Below are 24,487 nucleotides of genomic sequence, written 5' to 3'. Positions count from 1 at the left end.
CCACCAAGCTGAAGTCAAAGTGACTGAAGGAGTTGATGATGGTGAAATGGAACCAAATATAGATATTAAAACAGAACAGGAGATCAAGATTTGAAGCCAATAATTGATTTCCTAAAAGCAAGTGTTTTGTGCTGTGTTTGGGAGAAGATGTCTAGCTTAAGCCCTGTGACAAAGAACTATTGGGCACAACGGGACCAGTTGAAGTTTGAAGATGGTATTCTTGTCCAGAGATGGGAAAGTGATGACCTGGCAAACAGTTATACGGAGAAAGTTACGGGAAGTTGTGCTGCATCAATCCTATGATGGTTTAACAGGAGGACATCTTGGAGTTAAGAAGACATTGAGTCACCTATGGCAGAGATTTTACTGGACAGGTATGAGGCAAGATGTGGAGGAATGTGGCAGGAACTGCAGTACATGTTGTGCTAAAAGAGAACCCAAGCATAAGGGACATACTCCAATGAAGTTATATCAAGTTGGCGCACCAATGGAAAGAGTAGCCATTGACATTGCTGGTCCTTTGCCCCAAACTAGTGCTGGAAACAAGTACATTTGTGTGGTGATGGATTATTTCACTAAGTGGCCTGAGGCATATGCAATACCAAATCAGGAAGCTACAACTGTAGCTTTAGCTATTAGTGATTTCTTCTTCAGGTTTGGTATGCCATACGAACTGCATTCTGATCAAGGCCATAACTTTGAATCAGCTGTGTTCCATGAATGCTGTAAGTTGTTTGGCATACGAAAGACCAGGACAACGTCACTTCGCCCACAGACCGATGGGATGGTAGAAATGTACAATTGGACATTGGGACAGGAAATGGCGAAGTTTTGTAATAGTTGCCAAGATGACTGGGATGTCTTACTCCCTCCACTGTTGATGGCTTATAGAACAACAGAGCATGACACCACTGGATACACTCCCCAAAGCTGATGTTTGGTCGGAAACTTCGGTTGCCAGTGAATCTGATAACAGGATGCCCACCTTGCAAAGAGTTGCCTGAAAATGTGTCAGACTTTGTGAAAGTGTTATCATCAAGGGCGTTCAAACTTGAAAACGTCTGCTGATTCGATGAAGTTAACTTATGATAAGAGATCTATTGAAATCAGCTTTGTACCAGGAGACAAGGTGTGGTTGTTTAATCCCAGGAAGACCAAAGGGAAGTCTCTTAAGTTGTCTTCTCCATGCGAAGGTCCTTATGACATAGTGGATCATTTCTCAGACGTGACTTTCCGAATAAAATGTGGTCGGTGAGGTAAGCCAAAGGTGGTGCATGCCAAGAGGCTTTGGCATTATCATGGTCCAGGACATTTCAGGTGGAACGAAATGAACAACAGAACAAATGAAGCTGCTGAAGATGTGTCACCTGAAAACACCACTGTTGAAGAAGAAACTCTACCCATTTTTGGAAGGGAAAACAGTGAAGCCGTTAATGAAGTTACTACCACTAGTGTGTCTGCTACCGATAATGGGACATTTCATAATGGAACAGACGAATCTCACGTGAAGCAGAGGCTAATAAGATAGAGACCAGTACAAAAGAAGAGACTTTGTTGTATTTTAATTTTGTGTTTGTAAATTCTGTACATTTAATTAAGTTATTGTTAATTATCTATTGTTTTAATGTAAGTGACTATTGTTCGGGATGAACAAAACTAGGGAAGGGGCAGTGTTACGACAGGAGAAGTCACGTGATGCTGATGAGTTTCTTGAATGATTGGTGAAGTCAGAGTGTGCTCGAGATGCCCTGTTCGTTAGTATATAAGCCTGACAAAGAAAGCCAGAGGGAATGAATGAAGAGAGACCAGTAGTTACTTTGAGTTCCGTGTAATTTATGATTCTGTTAGTTTCGAGCTAGTGAGCCATAGAGTATTCGTTTTGCACTCGTCGAGAGTCAAGTTATCGAGATCGTGAATCGCTGTGATTTATAGTATGTATTATAAAAGTTGTTAAGTTTAAAGTGACGAGAAATGTAACGATTGTGGATCTACTGTGTACTAAAAGTTTGTATCGAGGAAGAATAAACTGGTTTAATCAAGAAAGGACTTGTATCGCTGAAGATCCTCGGAAAGAATTTCTACCAGAAACAAACAAACAAGCAAATGCGTAACAATACGTTTAACTTGTTTTGAATATATTATTTTAAAACAAGTGCTGTTTGAAATTATCGCCAACAAGACATTGACACATACTGTAAAAGAATCCTTGGCCTACAACCATAAGTTCTGATATACTGCTTGGATTATACCATGAAACGAAAGTGTTTTCATGTAAACACTTAGTAGAGGCTGAGAATACCACGTGGGGGACATTCTGAGCTTTCGATTGGTTATACACAAGTAACTGGACGAAGTATTTGTACATAAGCAAGTATTTCCAAAAATGGAAGAGATGGGCGGGAGCCACCTTAGTTGATTCACTAAATATAATAATATCTATGAAAATAGAAAAGATAGGAGATTCTCATCTTTTATTTTAGCTTGCCAATATCAGTAACTTCAATTTCTAATTCGTAAGAAACTATAGAATTTGTATTTGGACAACACAAACATAATTTGAAACAAGACTGCAGTCAACATACTACGTCAAACTCAAAAAGCTATATTTAGTTTTTTTTTTTAATTGAGATATTAACTTATGTGTAATACTAAAATTTGAATTACAATCTACAATTTGATACCAAACTTATTGACATACATTCCTAAAATAGTAGTTCAATAAAATTTTGAATGTAAGTCTATAAACGTGATGTCATGGTCTTTGACCCGTGACCATAGAAGACCCGTCAGACCCAACCTCGGTAGGGTTAATTATTTTATCATCTCTAGTAATATTTCAGTCTCGCCTCATGAACACATTGAAATTTAGTCAAGGTTTTATTTTCACCAAAATAGTTCCACTTTTGACTCAAATACTGTAACGTATCCTATCGCTAGCGCTAAAATCCAAGACTCGATTCCCCACTATGGACAATGATGGTTTGTTTGTTTGAAGTTAAGCACAAAGCTGCACAATGAGCTATCTGTGGTCTACCCATCACGGGTATCAAAACCCGGTTAATAGCGTTGCAAGTCCGCAGACAATGAGCAGATAGCCTATTATGTAGCTTTGCGCTAAAAGAAACAACAACAACTCCACACGATTTAAATACTACGAAAAAAATATCCACAAGATATTACATAAATAATTAATTCTTGAAAACAAACAAGCAGAGGCCCACGCAGAGATATTTATTTCACATCTCTAGCATTGCTCAGGAAAGAATATTACAGTATTACTATTAATGCTAATTAGTTTGGAAACCAGGGTCAAAATAATTTTTTTGCTACTTTTAGAAAAGGTAGAGCGAATGAATACGTTTTTGAAATACCGCATAAACTTCCTTCAGAGTGCACTTGTTAATCTAGATTTTAGGTGATTTTATGACTTGTTTACATTGAATTTAAACTTGTTTTAATCACTTTTATCAGGTTAGCCTTAACCTGAATATGAAATTTATAATTTTTAAATTAAAAATGTAACTTTATAGTTAAATATAAAGAACAGTTATGCTTTATTTCTTTTTGAATGAGAATAGGCTTAATTTTCCAATGTTTTATGTGTGAAAGTGGTATTTCAGTTTTCTGTGTTTGGAGTTGCCACTTGTAACTAATGTAAGTTGTAGCTTATAAGTTATAGTACATTACTACAGCATATCAATCATCAATATCATTAAGTTATGCCTTATCAGTATCGTCAAGCTTGTGCCAGTTATGGTGAAGGAGAAGGCATCAACTCTCTTTCATCTTTGTTAAGTTTTTACCTTTGTCTGTACCTTATATAGGCAATATAAACTAAAGTATTGGAAGAAAAATGTATTTAAAATTGAAATTTTATAACAGATGTTTTTGATTTTTTCAATTTATGACTGCAGAAATTAAAATAAAAATGGCAGAAGAAGTACAACCACCATACAAAATTACAACATAAAGTGTCTTCTTGCTGAAATGTGTAAATAAAGAGGTTGCAGTAATGTATACTTTAATGATATATTAAGAGTCAAAAATGAACATGGACAGTTGAGGCCTTATACTTATTTGTAAAAACAACGTGAAAAGTTGGGCCTCCTCCTTCACCATAACCTATCATTACATGTTAAACTGGAGGGGCTCTCAGTCTCAGTAGAGTGCATACCTCTGCCACAACATGTTGATCATATTTGCTCTCAAGAAATACGAAAATGTGTCCATATGTCCATCATTATCGATGGAGATGGACCATTTTTGGCAGGACAATGCGGAATAATATTATACATATGTCCATCAAAATTTTATCATTTCTGCCTGAGTTATAGAGCAAAAATAGTTCACAGATAGGGTTTTTTTTTTATTTTCATGATTTTGATGTGACCTTGACCCTCCAAAAACTAATCACTTTTAAGTTGGGTCATAGTCCAAGTCAGTGATAGTAATAAAAACAGGGTAAAAAAAAGGCAAAGAAACTTACACAAACAGGTAAAAAAGTAAAAAATATAAATCCTATATTTTAGGAATGGTATAAAATGACAAATTCTAAAATAAGCATTTTACTTTTTTTGTTATCACCCTCTTATGAGTAAACCCTCTTGTGAATTAATAGTCTGTAAATATACTATAGTTGTACAAATATTCTATCACAAATTAAACTGTATTAATAACAGCTTAATTATTAATTCTGTTGGTTTAAATGGTTTTGGTAATTGGCTTAGGCTTGGTTTAGCTGTTATTGATACATTGATACTGTTTTCCAAAATACTTTTTGACTTTTTTTTCCAATATTTTTTTTTCCTCTTGTTTTTATTACCTAGATTCAGTCCAAATATATACCACATTTTGTCCAAATCCTTTCAGCTGTATTCAAGAAATCTTGCTGACAAACACACACATGGGTGAAAACAATATCCGTCCACATCGGTGGTGGAGGTAACAATCTACACTGTAGTCTATAGACAGCAAGAAATCATTTGGTTCTTCAAATATGACATTGCACACCCACCCTCTACTTTTCAAGAAATCATAAATTATTCTCTTAAACTCCTGTAAAGTGCTTACCTCTGCTGTGCTGACTGTATTACACCATTAGTTGTAAAACTAACACCAGTAACAGGAACATGGTATTAAACATTAACACTGCAAAAGTATCAGTAAAAGAAACAGTATCAGGATATGATAGTAAATCAGTTCAATGAAATCCTAGCTCATTTGGTTTGTAGACCTGTTTTTGTTTCTTTAGTGGCAAGTCTTAATTTACCCATATTTTAGCCTTGAAGAAAACGGGTTGAGATGTTGGGTGCTATGGTTTTTATTAAGTTAAGTATTGTCACTGACTTCAGAAAACATTCTGTTGTTTAAGTATGTGCCTATATTACATACATCATTCCATAACAAATTGTTTAAAATTTACAGGTCCTACTTATAATTATCAGTGGTTGCCCATGATGGCATGTGGGTTGATTTCAGCAAGGGGTGAAATTCTAAAAAAAAAAGAGGTACTCAGCTGCTGGAAGTGGACCTGTTTTTGAAAAAGAAAAAAATGTACGTGTAAACATAAAAAAATGACAAAGCAGCTCAATAAGTCCCAGTACTAGTATTGTCTTAAAATATAAGTTCTGGTACTCAGTATCAGTGAGTACCAGCAGAAGTTCACCCCTGATTTCAATCAGCTATAAGTACTGCTAAGGCTAATAAGCATCATATATCAACAAAATTTCAAAATGTTATACACAAACAAATCAATTGACTTTATCCTATCAGTTCCTTCGATAATCTTGCAAACTTCAACAAGATAATGTCTTTTCATTTTCTCAAGAGAAGGTAAGAGATATTAATCTCTCCCTATCCTGTGATGGGACAGTGATAAGTTTCTGGAGTTACAACATTAAAATCTGGGGTTTGATTTCCTGCATTGGACACTATAGATAACCCAATACAACTTTGCTCTAAAACAAACAAAAAGTAATCTCTCCCTATAAGATAACTCTCTCATTTCTGAAATCATTCCATTGGCCCTGTAATGTTCTGAACCATTTCCAATAAGTCACTATTCTTTCTTGGTTAAACTTGTATACAGTATTCTAAGTGAGGATTATAGAGTTGATTACCTCTTTGTTTTGTAATCTATGTCAGTAAATACACTAAAATTTCATTGTCTCAGTAGCTTGAGTGACTAATCTACTACTGTGTTAAGATATATTTATAATGCTATTGAGGGGGTTCTTATCTATATAACACACATTGTCCATATGCAATATCTCAAAACTAGTACAATTAAAGGTCATTTGCCAAATATTTGTACAACTTAACTGTTGACCATAGTCATTTTATAATATCTCAGTATCCTCAATACATCTAAAAATACCCAAGGGTTAACTAAGTTATTAGTTACATCTTTATCAATATCATTAGTGTAAATAAAAGAAAGCAAAGGCCAAGCACTAACTTTTCAAGTACTCCACTAGTAACAATGGGTTGGTTTGACTGGATTCCACTAATAATTGTTTGGTTTCTTTCTCCATCCATCCACCTTACAGTTCAATTAACTAGTCTTTCCTCATCCCTACCATTGTTATTTTATTAACTAATTTTTTGTGTATACCTTATCTAAAGTTTTTGAAAATCCAATTACACCAAATCCACATTCTTTACATCATCCAGATAACAAATAACATTCTTAAAGTTAATGGATTACTAATGTAACTATATGTGCATGCATTGGTACTTTAATGATTCTGATCATGTAACAGTAGTGGAATAGAGTTGGATTGGGACATATTATCTGTAGCCAAAACTTAATATTACTTGGATATATTCTTATTATACCCTGAAAGTCTATAAAAAAGTTTACATATTTTTTTCTAATTCTCATGAATGAACAATATGTGGAGGTTTTCTGCCAAATACTGTTGAAAAAGAACAAAATGGTAAAAAAAAAAATCTGCCAAAATTGGGGGAAAAAAATGGACATATTTTACTAAAAAATGAACAAACTTCAATGGGGCCAAACATTTCTTAGCCAGTCAAAGGCAATGGGAAGGTTAAACAAAATCATCAGGACCTCCCTGGACTCATGGAATAGACCCTCAGAATACTAAAAAAAGGTCTAAATAAATAAAGTTTGGGAAATGACGTCAAACAAAATATTTAATGAATATTTTTGCATGTAAAAAAATCTAAACATGGGAAGAAAAATACAAATCTGAGAATTATAGAAAAATTTAATTGAACTAACTTTTGGAAATGGCAAAAAACAACAGGAAGAAAAATATGAATCAGAGAATTTGGAGAATGAAAAGAATTCAAATAAAAACACAGGAAGATAAAAATGAATCTGAGAAGCTAAATTAAAACTATTTACTTTTATATAGAGTTGAATTAAGTTCGGGAAATGGCAACAGACAAATCAATTAAAAAAATTGGGATATGCTATAGAAGTAATAAAGTTAATGGAAATACTTGACTGGTACATTGAAGCCTCTGTGAATCATGAGAGGACCTTAGAATCCTGCAGTGGAGCATAGGTATTTTATGCTAGTATGCTAGAAATGAATAAAAACCCTTTAACCCGAGCTCTTTCGAAAGGTGGAACTTTCTTCTTCAGGGGCAAACAATTTGCCCATGAAGAAGAGAATTCTACATTTTGAAAGCACTTGGGTTATAGGGTTTTTATGGATTTCTATCAAGACTTCTTCAACCTACGTGTTGTTCTAACATCAATTATGCTAGTATGTAATATTAGCATATTACTTCCTTGTATGAATTGCTTCCTTTTAATGATCTAGCTGGGCAACAATGGTTACAATGGATATAACACACACAAAAATACCTGAAATGCATCCAAAAATATTTGAAAAAAAGAAAAAAGCCAAAATTGTGATTTAGTTTAAACAGTATGCACATACTAACTGGTTGTGAAGGCAACAAATGGCCTGTTGCCTAAAATCACCAGTCAACAATTTTTTTTTATTCTAACCTCACCTTCTGTTTTCAGTTTTGCTAAAATCTGATTAATTAGCACTGTCACATAATTTATTTAGATTATATCCCTAGGCCTACATGTAAATTTTAACATTTCATTGAAGATTTTGATTTCATGGAATTTGCTGTGTTGGTTTTCACTCAATTTCAGCTCAGACATCAGTAAATATTCACATACATTTGATTAGACAATGTTTCATTGTCTTAATATATGCAGTTTCAACTTTTAGGCCTGTGTGATCATAACAATAAATGTATAAAGTACATACCTCTTAACTTTAGCATAAAATTTGTCTAGGATACTGGTGAGTTTTCACATGTTGTCATCAACCATCACCCTCTGTACAATGAAGTATTTTTCAACTACTTTTACAGCCTTTTTGGATATGGTTTTAGTACTCTTATAGTCATTTTCTGCAACAAGACTGCAGCTCTTCATCTGTGATTAACTGAAATATTATGGCATCAGATATTTCCACATCCATATTATGGGTTTGAGCTAATCATTTGTAATTAGGCTTAAATGAATTTGGTGTGTTTCACTATGTTGCAAGGAATTGTCATCTTCAAAATTTTGCTGCTGAAACAATCTGCATGTGATCAATGTCAAACATGCATGGAAATGGAATTTACAATCATGCAACAGTCATGCAGTCCAATTACCAGCATTTCAAGTGTTTTATTGCACAATCTTGGCCAATCACAGCAAAGAATTCTTGCTAGGGGTAGAAGAATAAGTATTATGTCATAAACACAGCATTACTCGCAATGTATTATTTTATACATGTGTAGTAAAACTGAATTCAGTTTGACTTCTAATTCACCTAATGGGATGAATTCAGCTACTGTGTGGTCTAAAGCAGAATTTTGGCTTTTTTTTTGCTCATTTGTTTTTGGATGGACTGTTTTTCTTTTCATCCCACATATATTTATGCATCCCATAGTGAGTAACATAACATCTAATTCTTTGGTAACCAAAGACTTGCCATTTTGTATGAGAATGTTTTGATTATTTCAGATTTGTTTATATTTTCAGAGTCGAGAAGGTAATAGGTGAAAAGATGTTCCCTACATTCTATAAATTGCTTTAACAAAGTAGTAATCAGTACATGATAAATATATACTATCAGATTTATTCATCAGTTTATTTAGGTGTAGTCAAGTGAACTAGTTTGCAGGAATTAAGAGAATTTATTTACAGGAATTATAAAATCAGAAAACAGTAACATCATCAGAACTGTATTAGGCCATAACAGTTCATAATGGATGATTCTTACTCATGGTTGGGCACCTTCATTTTTAAGCACATCAGTGGCATTTAGGAGCAATTCACATTGAGGCAAACTTCTCCAACATGATTATTTTGAATAAATCTTATGATGTTTTGCCTTACCTAGCTGAATGATATCAAAATATTCTTCTTTTTGCTTCATGAATGATAGAATCTGTACTATATATATATATATATTAAATTATCATTTGTAACCTATTTTCTCCATCTGCATTTTTGTTGAATTGTAAGGTAAAATTATGGCTTGTGACAATTTTTAGTAGCATTTCACCTTCCATCAAATCACTTGATTTCTTTTAAAAGTTGGTCTACACAGTAATGTGGATGGTGTTTCTTGGCTCATTTTCTTCTTTCAGTGATCATGCAAGACTTCATCACCTATATCATTTCCAGTAGATTCTGTCATGTCTTAAGATTCTGTTTTAACAGCCTTTTTTTATTGTTTTATTAAGGAATATGTTACTTTGATTTGTTTTTTAATGACTTTTCTTCCTTGTCTCTGTTTTTTTTTCATCTTGTCAAGTTGTTGTTTTTCTACAGTTATGTAATATTATTGTTCTTTTTTCCACCGTGGATTTTAATTCAGGTACAATAATTTTCTGAATATAATATACTCCTAAATTATAATATGCACTCTAATCTTTATGAACAAAAGAGTCAAATTTGTCTTTATCACCAAAAATAATACACACTTAAACTTTTGCAGTAGTATGGTCAAGATAATCTTTTGATGATAATGTTAGAGGATCTGTATAATTTATAATTACACATTTGCTGTATTGCTTGTTATTTCTGCAACAGAGGCCAGCAAATAAACATTGTCAAAATGTTAGAGTGTTTGTAAAGTTGCTAAAAGTGAGTTTGCCTCATGCTTCCTATGTTTGCAAATAAACATTCTCAAAAACCTATTGACTCTACAACAGCTGTTACATTTGCTGTTACGTTAAACTTATATTAAATATTTCTTCGTTACCCATTCAAGCTGTCTCCAGGCATTATTAAAAGCTGTTGTGCATTTAGTATATAAGGTTGGTACAGTTTGTAATCAGTTTTACCAAGGTACACATCTTACAAATGGCCAAGCTTTTGTCAATGATCATAAATTATTATTATTATTAGTCATGGGTTTGTTGCAACTAATGTCTGGTTAGTGGGTATACAGTTGGTATGGGGAAACTTTTAAATCTTTTAAAGTGTTTAGGAACTATGAAGACCAACTAGATGAATAGTCTTAAGCTTTGTATAATTCCATCTCTCCTAGAAGTTGAACTAGCCTGGTTTGAGTTTGTGAGAAAAGTAATGTAAGTTTGTAAGAAAACTGGACTGTGGATAGAGTGGTCCAAGGTTGAAGATGTGATGATGCAGGACATGCTTCACTCTCTCAGCTTTTGGAGCATTATAAAAACAACATTCAATCCCACTATTGAGCTCAAATAGCGAGACAAAGCACTTGTTGCAGTTGGTGCTGCTAACTGGCTGCCTTTTCAATGCAAAAAGAAATGCATGTTTTATATACTAACTTATATTTGTAGATCAGTGGTTCCTAACCAGGGTTCTGAGAAGGTAATACCATATCATTAAACAAGTTTTTTAATACTGCTGTTTGTTTAATGGCACACTCAGTTATATATATCTTTTATTTGATAGTGAAAAATGGGAAAACAAGTTAATTATTAGTTAATAAAAACAGTTTGTTGGGTAGATGAATTCTTTCAAAAACATGGGGTCCATGTGGTAAAAAAATTATAACAAAAGGGGTCCTTGGTGGTGAAAATGTAGGGTGTAGATGAACAGTAACTCATAACAGGAACATTAGCAACACCTGTTTTTCGAGTATTAGGTGTGAAAGAAAAGTTTAGTAAATGTATCACAGCACAAACAGGTATCTCCTATTGAGAGAAACCAAGTAGAGTGGGTAAGTAGAAATACTAAGCAAATTTTTATAGTTGTATTGAAACTGATTACTGAATTGGTTGTCTTTTGTTTTTGGTGATTTAGCCTTTTCAGTCATAATACCTAACATGTGGTTAGAAAACATCCTCTATTCTTTGGAAGAAAAGGTAATAATAAATCTGCCAGGGTTTTTTAAATGTTTTGTATTCAGTGCTCAAAATTTTAATGAATATTTTCAATTGTAGTATCAAGTATCCAGTGAAGGATTCTGGAATATTTTTATAGCATATAATTTCATGTGAAAAACTTTTGTGGGAGATACAATATCACTTGTGGAAGAAAGAGTTCAATGAAATAGATTGCTGTAGTTGTGGCTTTAGATGGTGAAGAATTGCTTGACATGTGTATATGAGTATAATTCGCCCATGGAGTTTCTGCAGGGTCTCTGAATATAAATTTCCTCTTGAGAATGTTTTAATAAAATTTTTTTGTATTTATCTGAATTCTTTACAAGTTAATTCTAATCATTTGCTTGTGACTGTGCTTTACAACTTAAATATCACCCATGGGTTACTTAGAGAAGGAATTATAGCCACTGCACTCCTTATTCTGTATTCTGTTTAAAGAACATTGCAGTTTTTGTTACATGTACACTAAGGTTTAAGAACACTGTCTGATGGAGAAGGAGGGGAGAGTAATGTGTTGACTGAAACCTAATACATTTGTTTTACTATGTACTTCATTATTCATAATCATATCATATAGTGGTTTTATGAAGGTGAATGACCTGTTTCTATTGAGAGGGATGGTAGACTAGGCTATGTATTAAACTTTCGAGTTATGTTTGTTTGCTAACCAAAAATTTGAAGAAAATTCTAAACATTTGAAGGTTCATCACGTACCATTCAATCAGTGTCAGATTTTTTTTTTCTTTCTCATTTACAGAAAACATTTGACAATGTTTGAATAGTAATCTCACTTTAAATTTCGGTCGCATGGAAAAATTTATTCTTTTGATTTGTTGTTTTAAAAAACACACGCACACCAAAATGTTATATATAGCAACTCCTTCTGTACATTGAACAGAGCATTATGGTGAAGCATATGGGATATGTTTATTGGCTGCATTGCATCAATAAAATGTACTGAATATCTACATGCGTGTATGTAGGGGGTTTGGCTGAACCCCCCTATTTTTGTGATGTTAAAAAATTATGCTTATATAATTATAGCGTATCTGCTCATGGTGTTTAACATTTTCTGCATAGTCTACATTCTTCTGATGAGGCATTAGTATTTTTTGGCTTGAAATAGTCACATGCCCCACCAGTCCCCCATTGTATTAGCATGCCTTACATGCTGACTGTGCTTTGCGCAATATGTTTTGGCTTTTGATTTCAGAAATTAGAAACCCCCTTTCAAATATTCTGCATATAGGCCTGATCTAGTGTACATGATGTTAGAGAAATGCTATTTTAATTAAAAATTGGATGTTTTTCACACCCACATAGTCTGTTCTTTAATTTTTTGTTATAGTTGAAGGTGTGTGTTAATTTCTTAACATGTTACTCTGTTCTATTTTGTTGTTTGTTTATAATTATTTTCATTATTATTATGTATTCATTTGGCTAACATCTTTATTCAAGGCATTTGTTTAATTAATCTGCAGTGTTGTTAACCAAAAAAATGTGGCCAATACTAATAGTAACACACTCTTTCATAACTTTTTGTTATGGATGAAGGTCCATAGTTGCTATATGTTTGAACTGCTTTTTGTTCCTCTGTTCTGTTTTGCTGTTTTTTTATTATGTTTATTAGGTTTAATTAATTGACAATTTTATATCAAAAAGGCTAGACTGTTAACTTGCTGAAAATGGTGACCATTAAATAAGGATTTGTTTTGCTTAAGTCAACTGCATTTCTTTTAACTAGCTACAATAGAATGCTCTTGCAATGCAAGCTTGCTTTATGTAGATACATATGTGAGTATCACACGTAGCATGAAATTCATTTTTCTATATATAAACATGGTGAATGTTTTATTTCTCTGTATTATCTGTAATATAAAAGGGTTTTCACTTGAATATAAACTAGTAGTTATGGTAATATCATCAATAAGTTAGCAACTTAGTGCTATAGAATGTTTGCAAATTTGTTTGGTAATGTGCTTCGAACCTTCAAACATCTAAATCTACCCTTCATTACAGCCCTGTTAAACTTTAAAAAAGTATGTTACAGGCATGCAAGTGGAATTGAGACACAACTATGAATGCTGTAGCTATATCATTAAAGTGCTGGGAAGCTATTATTTTATTTAGTGTTACTCAGTGATGGTTCTTAGATGAATTGGGAGCCATGAATAAAATGATGCAATGTGAGTAATGCCAAGTTGCTATGCTATTTTACTATGTTTATAAGATATCACCTACTGTTTGACCTATAGCAAAATTTTGTCTTTATTTTTCACTAAATTATTTTTGGATGGATTTCACATTATTATTTAGCTAGTCTTTTAAAAGGAAGCAATGCATATACAGAAGTACAATGGTGTAATAAATTATTGCATCACCTAATTGTTTTCACATTTATCTTGGTTCCTGTAATTCTTTATGAGATTGTGCATTGTGGAAGTGTGAGAACTAGTGTTATGGACATTGTATGGTGTATGCTGACTTATATTTCAGTCATTCAAACACATATATACATTTTTATTGACAAAACAGTAGTCGCAAATGTATTTCAGCAGATGATCAACAAATACAAAAATGTTCTTTAAGTGAGAAAACCTAGATTTAAAGATAATGCCTCTATAATGTAATTGATAAAATTGGTCACAGAGTCCATTTCTTGTTTTAATATTTGGCCTTTATAACAGCTTGACATCATTGTGGCATAGAGTGTACGAGGGACTGAATGTAGGCAAAGGTGAGTTTTGCAGTTCCCAAGTGCTTCTCAATTTCTTCTCCTGCACTTGTTACCAATTACCTTCCAGCAGTTTTTTGATAGGGTTGAAATCTAGGCTGTTGCCTAGCCAACTTAATGTCTTGATCCTCTCTTTTCGAAGATAGTCCTTCATCTGAAGCAATGAAATAAAATCTAAGATGTTTTTTTCAATACACATACAGTGAAATTTCTTCTTTATTTCATGTGTACTACATAGAATTCATGAGTATTACTAACCCTTTTAGTCCTGTGGCATGGAGCAGAGTCATCCTGGAATGTTTACTGGTAAGTTACACTGAAGTGATCCTGAATTGTTGATTTTATCCAGGACTTGAGGATCTAGATGTGCTTGTCAGCATTGCCAGTGCATTTTACAAAATGCAGACATCCTACATCCTGACCAGAGATGTTTCCCTCATATTGTCTGACCCTGTGGATGCTTCATAGTGGCATTCAAACACGCTGAGTAAAACTCTTCTCCACATTGATGTCATACAAAGTGCTTCCCATCAGACCTGTTCAAGTTGAACTTTGATTTGTCCGAGAAGATTACTTTGCTCCACATTACTTCAGTCCAATCAGCATGCTTTTTGGCTCAGTTGAACCTCATTTTCCTCATCTTGTTGGTGAGAAGGGGTATCTTTCTTGGCTGGGAGACTGGTTGAACACAGGTGAGACTGGATGGTGCACAAGGTGACAGTGACCCATGAAGTTTTCTGCCATGCTCTTTTAAGATCTATGGATGATAGTCAATAATTCTGCAGGATCATGTGTTTTAGAACGTGATCATCAGCTGCTATGGAAGCTTTCTTCCAACCTCTTCCCTTCAGCTGCTCCATACAGCCAGACTTTTTATATCTCTGCACCCAGCAGCTCAAAATAGACTGGATAGATTTAATTCTTCTAGCAATCTGCCTTCTCAAAAGTCCCTCTTTGCTCAAAGAAACAATGACTTGTTTTTTTCCATGAAGTTAACTTACAACCCTTGGCCATGGTAGCATCACATGCACATTGTAGCAGATAGGCTTCTAAACTGACTCTCAGTAACAACTGCTATTTATAGTCATAAAATATCTGCTGTAACACCCAGACATCCTATAAAATTGCTGATGTAATAAATAATTAGACATTACTGTATCACCCATGAAACAAAAGTGTGAAAAAATTTGGTGATGAAATAAATTTTACCACCACTGTAATATGCAGGTCAGGATAATGCTACTGGTGCACACAGTGTCAAGTAGATTAAACGAGATTGTAAGGAGATAACATGTGAGAAAGAACCAGAATCAGCAATGACACTGAATGACAATCATTCTGAGCTCTGAGTTATGAGATGAACTCTGGCATGAGAGTAACCAGATGAAGGAGAGGATATTTTTTAATTTTATTAATTGATATTCTTCCTCATTCACCACTGATGTGGAATGTTTTCAAAAATATTTATTTATAACAAAAATGAAGTAGGTAATTGGTGCAGTGAAGTAGATGCCAGTTGAATTCATTGCTTAATGCTGTTAGGATTAGTATAATATATATATATATATATATCATAGAATTTGAGAAAGAGATTAAGGATCTGCTGGCTGTGATTACTTAGTGCTTGGATTGCAAATGCTTAATTTAGTATTTGCTACTGCACTTGACATATTTATTATATTTTGGCTTTGCTTCTTTTAATGATGATATTTGGTTGTTTTTTTTTGAAAACCATTTTCAAGTAGATTTTACATTTTTGACATTTAACTTTGCAAATGTATGTACACTGAACTTTCCTCTTCACATTCTTATCACTAAGAAAACAAATACTTGCACAAGTTTTTTATTATTATTATTGCTGGACCGAGAAGAGATCATTGGTACTGAAAATATTTCAATTGCCATGTGGTTCTAGAATCAAAAATAGGTAAATTTAGTAAATGGAATTTTGTAGACCTTTTCTAGAAGTGCATAATGTTAAGGATAAACCAAAACATTTGTCATTTTTAATGTGGGAGAAGAGTAATAAGCATGCATATTTTATGCATAATAAGCAAATTTTGTAGCCAGAAAAGACAACAACAGTTTTTTTCATGTACTTTAACATTTTCAATATACTAAGTAACTTTTGGTAAAATATATAAACCTAAAAAAACTGTTAGGAAAGTAAGTTTGTGTGTGTGTGTGTGTATATATATATATATATACTGTATGTAATAGGCATTAGATAAACTAATTTAAAGAAACTTAGCTGTTTCTCACAGTGAATTAGGAAACCGTTTTTGTTTATTTATTGTACAATTTTATAAAAAGGTTGTTAATATTTTTGTACAAAAATACACTGTAAATAATTTTGTTAAATTATTGAAATTTATGTTCTGAAAAAGGTAGCAGTTTTAATGAAATACTGAAATATATATTAATATCTGATTTGTTTTTATTTTACAGGAGATTGTGATCCTAAGCTTAAGTCTGATGATGTTGATTTGGTAACACTGTAAAATCTGCTGTGTAAAGTTTATGTGTCTTTACTGAAATTTTTGCATGATATTTAAAATAAACATGACAACACCAAGATATGGTGGTGGACACCAGTATCAACCAAGATGCAATGTAGTTTGTGCCGGACCACCAAGAAACCCCGGAAGTATCAGAAACTTCTTTCCTTCGGCATCTCCTCAAGTTCAGCCAACACTTTCAAGGCCACCACTTAACCCAGACCAATACACGTTAAACCCAGGAGCTGTATCCAATCAGTCAGGTTTTCCATCCCCAGCATTGCCACCTTTCCAGAGCCATGATGAGATTATTCATGATTATGGTCAGCAGATTCCTGTAGTTGGAACTCGGTGGATGCAATCGAAAACATATCACTCAAGTTACTTTTATAACTCACAGAAAGTAAGTAATACAAATCTTCTGTCAAGTGTGCAGTCTTACCAGAGACCAGTTTCTACCCAGCATATAGAATTTACAGGCCAGAATGTATCTCCACAGACTCCGGCTGTAAAATCTCAAGATTTTTCTTCAGTTCCTGGTCATTACAGCTGTCAGTCACTGAATGTACTTCCACCACCTTGGTCAGTAGAATCTGATAAATATGTTCAGGAAAATACCGACCACCTTTCACAGTCTTACGAGTGTAGAGTTTCGTGGTCTGTTAATGAGAACAATAGGCAGGTAAATGCTTCATCTAGGATATTAAATCAAAGTTGCTCGCCATATCCTTCATCTTATAAAGACTGTAATCAGGAAGCGGAAATGGCTGACTTTAAAGGAGTACAACTTATAAGTAACAGTCATTCTCGCCCTTTTAACAGAAATCCTGTAAGACAAAGAGAGCCAACTTGGGTAACTTCATCAAGCAGTAGCACATCTAACAGCCAGAAGTATAGTGAACCATCAGAAGCTAAAACGTTGCACAGAAGTGACACAAACACCTTTATCAAAACTGCACAACATGATAACAGTAAATCCCTTAGGAACTTAGATTCAGAAAATAGAAAAAGAAGAGAGGACTTGAAACATTATACTAAATATGAAAGTCAGTTTAATAGAAGTGATGAAAGCTCATCTTATAAGCAAAGGGAAAAAAGGAGGTATTCTAGTAGAAGTCATACTAAGGAATTGCATGATGTCAAACACAGTAGAACAACATATGAAAGAAGTAGTAAAGACAGAAGGTCTGACAGAAGTCATTCATCTGGGCGAGAGTACAACAGATCAAAGAGAACATTAGCAACACAAAGTTATTGTTATCGCCAATCAGGAAGAGACCATGGTTGGGAAAATAAAGCATTAGATTATAGTGATACTAATTCTGAAAGTTGGAAATCAAATGGTAAAACTCATTTAATGACAAAAAGAAGAAGTGTAAGTGAGAAAAGAGTGAAAAGTTTAAGTCCAGAAATTAAACACCATAGTAAAGATTACAAATACTTTAACCCATTGAAAAGACCAAAAATCAAAAATGATGATACAAAAGACCAAGAGTATTCATGTTCCAGTAATGAGTTTTCAAATGATGAAAGAACTGGTGACGAAAGTGAAATAGATCAAACATCATGGCTTAGGTGCTCACCAGCTGATTTATACTATCAGAGAAACATTCAGAGTTCTTGTATGTATGGAACTGAAAAGTTGAAAATTCTTCATAATACTTTTCGATCAGAACTTGTAGAACGAACAGACAGGATCAAGGTTAATAAACCAAAATATGAAGCTCCACCAAGGAAAACAAAAATTTATCATCTGACTAAAGAAAAATCAGAATCTTGCAGCAGTAGCAGCAATGAAGAGTGTGAAAGTGAAGAAGAAGAAGAAGAAGAGAATCCCTTGAAGGAACTTGAAAGAAAGAAACTTCATCCTGATCGACTTCATGAAGAGCTTTGGTACAATGACCCAGGAGAAATGAATGATGGACCATTGTGCCGATGTAGTGCAAAGGCTCAACGTTCAGGTATTCGACATGGAATTTATTCTGGAGAGGCTCTTCTTCCATCTTGTGATCCAAATAGCAACAATTCATCTAGACTTCATCACTATTTAGTCACAATGTCTCCTCACACTAACTTTTTAACAAAGTGTCCCACATTAATTAAACATGATGGTCATGAATTTATATTTGAAGGATTTTCTATGTTTTCTCACGAACCTTTGGGAAATATACCAACTTGCAGAGTTATACGTTTTAATATTGAGTACACTGTGGTATATTTAGAAGAAAAATTTCCAGAACATTTTACTGTAGAAGGATTAGAACTTTTTTCAAAGTACCTTTTCGAAGGGATTCTGGAGTTAGTGGACTTAAATTGGAAAGCACATGGTGATCCTGAGGGATGTCCCAGATTTCATTTTATGCCCCGCTTTGCACGTGCTCTTGAAGATAGTGGAAAGGAACTATTGTCAATGAATGTGGTTTTGCAATATCTTTTGACAAGCAACATACCATTGGTTGAAGAAACACAACTTAAAAAAATAGTTCAGATTAGCCAGTATGATTGGCAAGATATTGCAGATGAAGTAAAAGGGATGATTGTAACTTGTCCAGGCAAAAAACCATGTTCTCTTCGTGTTGATCAGCTTGATCGAGAAATATGTGACCCAGATAAAGGTATTTTTCCTGAAGTTGTTCATTTTGGTATGAGACCACCTCAACTGTGTTATGCCGGTAATCCCACTTATCAAAAAGCTTGGCGAGATTATGTTAAATTTCGCCATTTATTAGCTAATAAGCCCAAGATATCATATGCTGATCGTCATAAACTCCTTCAGAAAGAAATGAGATTGCAAGAGATGAGAATGAAAAGTGACTTAAAAAGAGATGTTACTGTTGTTGTCAGTAGCAAAAACTTTTATAGAACTGGTATTATGTGTGATATTGTGCAACATGCAATGTTACTCCCAGTGCTTGTGTGTCATCTCCGATTCCATTTGTCCTTAAGTTTACTGGAAAAAGAGATAGGTCATCAATTTAAGAACCGTTTTCTTCTGCAGCTGGCACTCACTCATCCGTCATATCGCGAAAATTTTGGCACTAACCCTGATCATGCAAGAAATTCCCTGACAAATTGCGGCATCCGACAACCAGAATATGGTGATAGAAGAATTCATTATGTGAATACTAGAAAACGAGGAATAAACACATTAATCAATATTATGTCTCGTTTTGGTCAACGTGAAGAAACAACATCCAACATAAACCATAATGAAAGGCTCGAATTTTTGGGAGATGCTGTTGTTGAGTTTCTTTCTAGCATTCATCTATTTTACATGTTTCCTGATCTGGAAGAAGGTGGACTTGCTACATACAGGGCTGCTGTTGTTCAGAACCAGCATCTTGCTGTTTTGGCCAAGAAGCTTCAACTGGAGAAGTACATGCTTTATGCACATGGATCAGATCTCTGCCATGATCTTGAGTTAAGACATGCTATGGCTAATTGCTTTGAAGCTTTAATGGGAGCATTATTTCTTGATGGAAATATTGAAGTGGCTGACAGAGTCTTTTCTCGAACTCTTTTCAGTGAGCCTGAATTGATGGATGTGTGGGTAAACTATCCACCTCATCCATTACAGGAGCAGGAACCTGAAGGGGACCGTCAGTGGATAGAGTCTGTACCTCTTCTGACAAAACTGCATGAGTTTGAAAAATCTACAGGAATTGAATTCACACACATCCGTTTACTTGCTAGAGCTTTTACTCATCGTAGTGTTGGATATAACAATCTAACTCTTGGATCCAACCAGCGATTGGAGTTCTTAGGAGACACCGTTTTGCAATTAGTTGCCTCAGAATACTTGTACAAGTACTTTCCAGAACATCATGAAGGGCATCTCTCTTTGCTTCGGAGTTCCTTAGTAAATAATCGGACTCAGTCAGTAGTGTGTGATGACCTTGGCATGGTAGAATTTGCTATTTATCCATATCCCAAAGGTGAACTTAAAACTAAAGACCGAGCCGATCTTTTAGAGGCTTTCCTTGGTGCTCTGTATGTTGACAAAGGACTCAAGTATTGTCGTTATTTTTGCCAGGTTTGTTTTTTTCCACGTCTTCAGGATTTTATCATGAATCAGGACTGGAATGATCCTAAGTCTAAACTTCAGCAATGCTGTTTAACCCTCAGGTCCATGGATGGTGGAGAGCCAGATATTCCTGTATATAAAGTTGTAGAGTGTAAAGGCCCAACTAACACAAGAGTTTATACTGTTGCTGTTTACTTTAGAGGCCAACGACTTGCAACAGGAACAGGTCATAGTATCCAACAAGCTGAGATGGCAGCAGCTCACAATGCTCTGAAAGCATCAAAAAATCTGTTCCCACAACTTAGTCATCAACGCAGAGTCATAGAACAGACAAAAAAGCATGACTCCTCTAAAAAGAAAAGAAAAAAGTGAAAAGATATACATCTAAGAAAATAATCTGTTTTGTAATCCTTTATGTAAGCTTGTTCTAGATATGTCTTTATTTTTTACAGAAATTAATAAATTTGAAAATCCTATGTTTTTTACTGATACCATTAGAATTATGCTATTTCTTCTTATTATAAGTACTTTGTGAGTTAGGTTTACATATTTTTCATAGAATAGACCAAACAGAATTTTTTTTTTATTTGAAATAGTTTGCACTGAACAAAAAAATGTCATTAACTTTATGAAAAATTGATTGAAAAAGTAGTAATACATATACACTCTGGTATGAGTGGTAGTGCTGTTAGTTAAGACATAATATACATTAGTTTTCAAAAGATTAGATATTTGGTTAAAACATCTAAATATTTTTACTTGCTGAACATCAGATGAGTTTGAATTAAACATTCGGTATTTTTAATCTCATATGCTTTTAGTCTTTGTCTTACAAATTACTGGAAGGTTTAGTTTTTACTAATTAATAATAATAAGAAGAAAATACAGGCAAGTATGTAATGTGATTATAATGTTCAATATTGTTTAAAGTCAGTGCTCATGTTTTTCTTGTTCAGGCCAGGAGTGGGAATATTCATTGAAAGATTAAGTTTATCAAGATATGGATGACCTTTCATATACAATGCACCAAGTGTTATATTTATGAGAAAGCACTTTGAATGGCTATTCTGATTGTGTAATTTAAATATTAAATGGCAATATTGCAGCTCTAAAGATTAAGTGGAACATGATTTGGTAAGAAAGAAAATTTGAAACCGTAACTCAATTGTTGTAAAGATATAAAATTAAGCTGTTGAATGTTTTCTGATGTTTTTTACAGTTTAATTATGAACTGATGATTTTTTTATGTTGACAAAATCATTTGAGAACTCTTTAAGTAAAATGTTTGTATTTTTTTGTAATAATAAAGATGCTGATTTCTTGTTTAATGCAAGAATAGAAAAAATACCAATTTATTACAGAGCAGGAACACACCCTGGAAAGTTTATTTTTTACCTATTTATGGACAAGATGTGTATTTTTTGGGATATAACTTCCCCTTTTTTATTTTTTCTGAAAGAAAATAGTACATAGTGTTTGAGAAGTTTCTTTATTAATACCATAAGAATATATACACTACTCTCTTGATGTACAGTTGTCTTGTTTTTGCTTTTCTTATGCTTTTGCTTTGAAAGACCACATAATAATTTCTAAAAAAAGTATGCCCATTGTTTACTCAAAACTAGAAGTTACTTATTAAACCTTATGATTGATAGGACCAAAACTTGTATTAGCCACATACAAATAAAGACAATGTTTGACGTACGTTGATGATTCAGACAGCATGTTACTTGTGCCTACATAAGTCGACACACTAAAGTTGAAAAGAAATATTTTAATTAAAGTTTTCCAGAATATTTGAACTTGTATGTTAATTTCATCACTAAGTTCTTTTGACTTGAAAGACTTTAATACCTAAATTGTGAATTGTTTTGTATATAAGATCATGAGACAATAGCAATGCTTATAGCAAAATACATATAATTATCAATTGTGTATTATTATTACTTAATACAATCTAGACTTGTTAAAACATTACCTAACAATGAACATGTTTCCATGTGTTTATGTGCAACTTCAGAGATAATATAAAATTACAGATTAAGCAATTTCATGTTTGTGATAAATTATCTGATAAAATATTCCTTTTTTTTTCTTTCTTAAAAGTTGAAGGTTATTATTAATATTAAATTTTGAAGTTAATTATAAATGAATGTACTGTATACTGGTTGATTAAACACAGTTAAGATATTTCATGCTCCCTTATTTACCACTGTAGACCCTCACTTTGTAATCATGTTTCCAAATATATAGGACTATTAACTGAGTAATGACCTGCTAAGCAGTGTTACAGCCTAAAGAATTTTGATAGCATAGACATATTTCAGTAATAAATAGTTTCTCACTAGAAACAGCTCACATTTGCTTTTAATTTTCTTTATAAATATGAAGTAGTAGATTACTTAAAATTTACAATTTCCCAGAAATTAGCATGTGTTAAAGCAGTGAAGGAAAACTGAGATTGTTTGAGTTCTGAGTTGAAGCTGTTGGCAATAAATCTAAGCTAAGAGTTTTAGTAAACAATAAAAAAGCAAGGCAAAAATGTTTCATGGTTTGTGTAATATAATTAGATATAAACTAGCTTTTTCTTATGTGTGTTTGTAAAATGTTTTATTGTAAGTTTTTATGCTTTTTTATTGAATTTGAAAGTGGTATTCTCAGGTTCACTGGTTTATCCTACAGATAAGTATAGTAAATGCAAGCCCCTCAACGGTACAGCAATATATCTGCAGACTTACAATGCAAGAAACCAGGTTTTGATACCCATGGTGGGCAGAGCACAGATAGCTCATTGTGTAGCTTTGTGATTAACTTCAAAGAAAAAAAAACATAGTAACTGCAATTAACAGGAGGAATGTAAATGAAGTGAATTACAGTTATAAAGTAGAAAATTTTACTTACCTGAAAAGACACTGAACACAGTGTTAAACAAAGCAAAATCAATATTTACCTAATTGAACAGTGACAAGAGAGACTTGGATTTTTCTGTTTCTTTTGTTGATATTTCCAGACATTCTTTTCTAGACTAAGAAGAATATGGCATTATTAACATAGAAACAATAATGACATCTCTCAGAGCAGAGAGGCCACACATGTCATGGGTTATCCCAAGTGAAAGTAGGGAGAGTTTAATCTTCAGGCATTTCTAAACTTAAACTTGGTGATGCTGTTAGAGGATGTAAATACAAGATCTGAAAATATATCTCTATCCATGTCATCCTTGAGAAATATATAAAGACACCAAAGTGGGTAAATGCTATGAGCACATTTAACTGGCATAGGCTGTAAGGTCAGTACAGAAACTACACAAGGTAGATTTTCTGAATTGAAAGTCTTTGAGAAACACTATTACCATTTTTGGATTAGACAGTTCACATCCAGTTGGTCTTCCTTCCCTGGATATGCCGTGGAAGCAACTTGTGTACATATGACTTTTATCACTTTTCTAGACTGATATCCATTCTGATCACGTTGCATACTGTTATATATTTTTCCATTGAACTTTGCATTCGTAGATTGTAACGTCCTATAAGACATTCACTTTGCTTACTGTGCAGGGATATGGCAAAGTTGCAGGTCTCTTTCTGGATGGTCCTAGTACCATGAGTTGACCTATATATCTTAATTTTTCAATGTCGTTAAGCACAAGGGGTACCACTATTGTGGAAATTTCAAATCACTTATCATAATGCATCTTGATGACCTGAATGAATGAATATTTGGTGTTGGAAAGGGCTCTTACATTTCCTTCCAAAAAAGTGATCATTCGATACAACTCGAAGTCTGAAGTAATCCTCATTCTTATTAACACCTAATTTGTACCTTGACAACTGTCGACAGTTTTCCATCGTAGTTTTGATTCGTTTA

General features: G+C 33.5%; 1 protein-coding gene across 3 annotated transcripts; it reads left to right on the top strand.

Annotated features, from left to right (window-relative positions):
• The first annotated feature begins 3,340 nt into the window (after nt 1-3,340).
• Nucleotides 3,341-22,324, top strand: LOC106462053 (ribonuclease 3-like). Of its 3 annotated transcripts, none has more exons than XM_013921929.2 (2): nt 3,341-3,415; nt 16,547-22,324. In XM_013921929.2, the coding sequence occupies exon 2, from the start codon at nt 16,643-16,645 to the stop codon at nt 20,990-20,992; it is 4,350 nt and encodes a 1,449-aa protein (XP_013777383.1). In that variant the 5' UTR covers nt 3,341-3,415; nt 16,547-16,642; the 3' UTR covers nt 20,993-22,324. The 3 variants fall into 3 exon arrangements, with proteins under 3 accessions (XP_013777383.1, XP_013777384.1, XP_022244877.1); XM_013921930.2 differs by having other exon boundaries at nt 3,398-3,654; XM_022389169.1 differs by lacking the exon at nt 3,341-3,415 and adding an exon at nt 13,525-13,550.
• Nucleotides 22,325-24,487: the final 2,163 nt, after the last annotated feature.

Source organism: Limulus polyphemus, unplaced genomic scaffold (genome assembly GCF_000517525.1).
Source record: "Limulus polyphemus unplaced genomic scaffold, Limulus_polyphemus-2.1.2 Scaffold1082, whole genome shotgun sequence".
Lineage (NCBI taxonomy): Eukaryota > Metazoa > Arthropoda > Merostomata > Xiphosura > Limulidae > Limulus > Limulus polyphemus.
The sequence above is the reverse complement of the archived record's forward strand: the minus strand, read 5'-3'. Positions and strand labels throughout refer to the sequence as shown.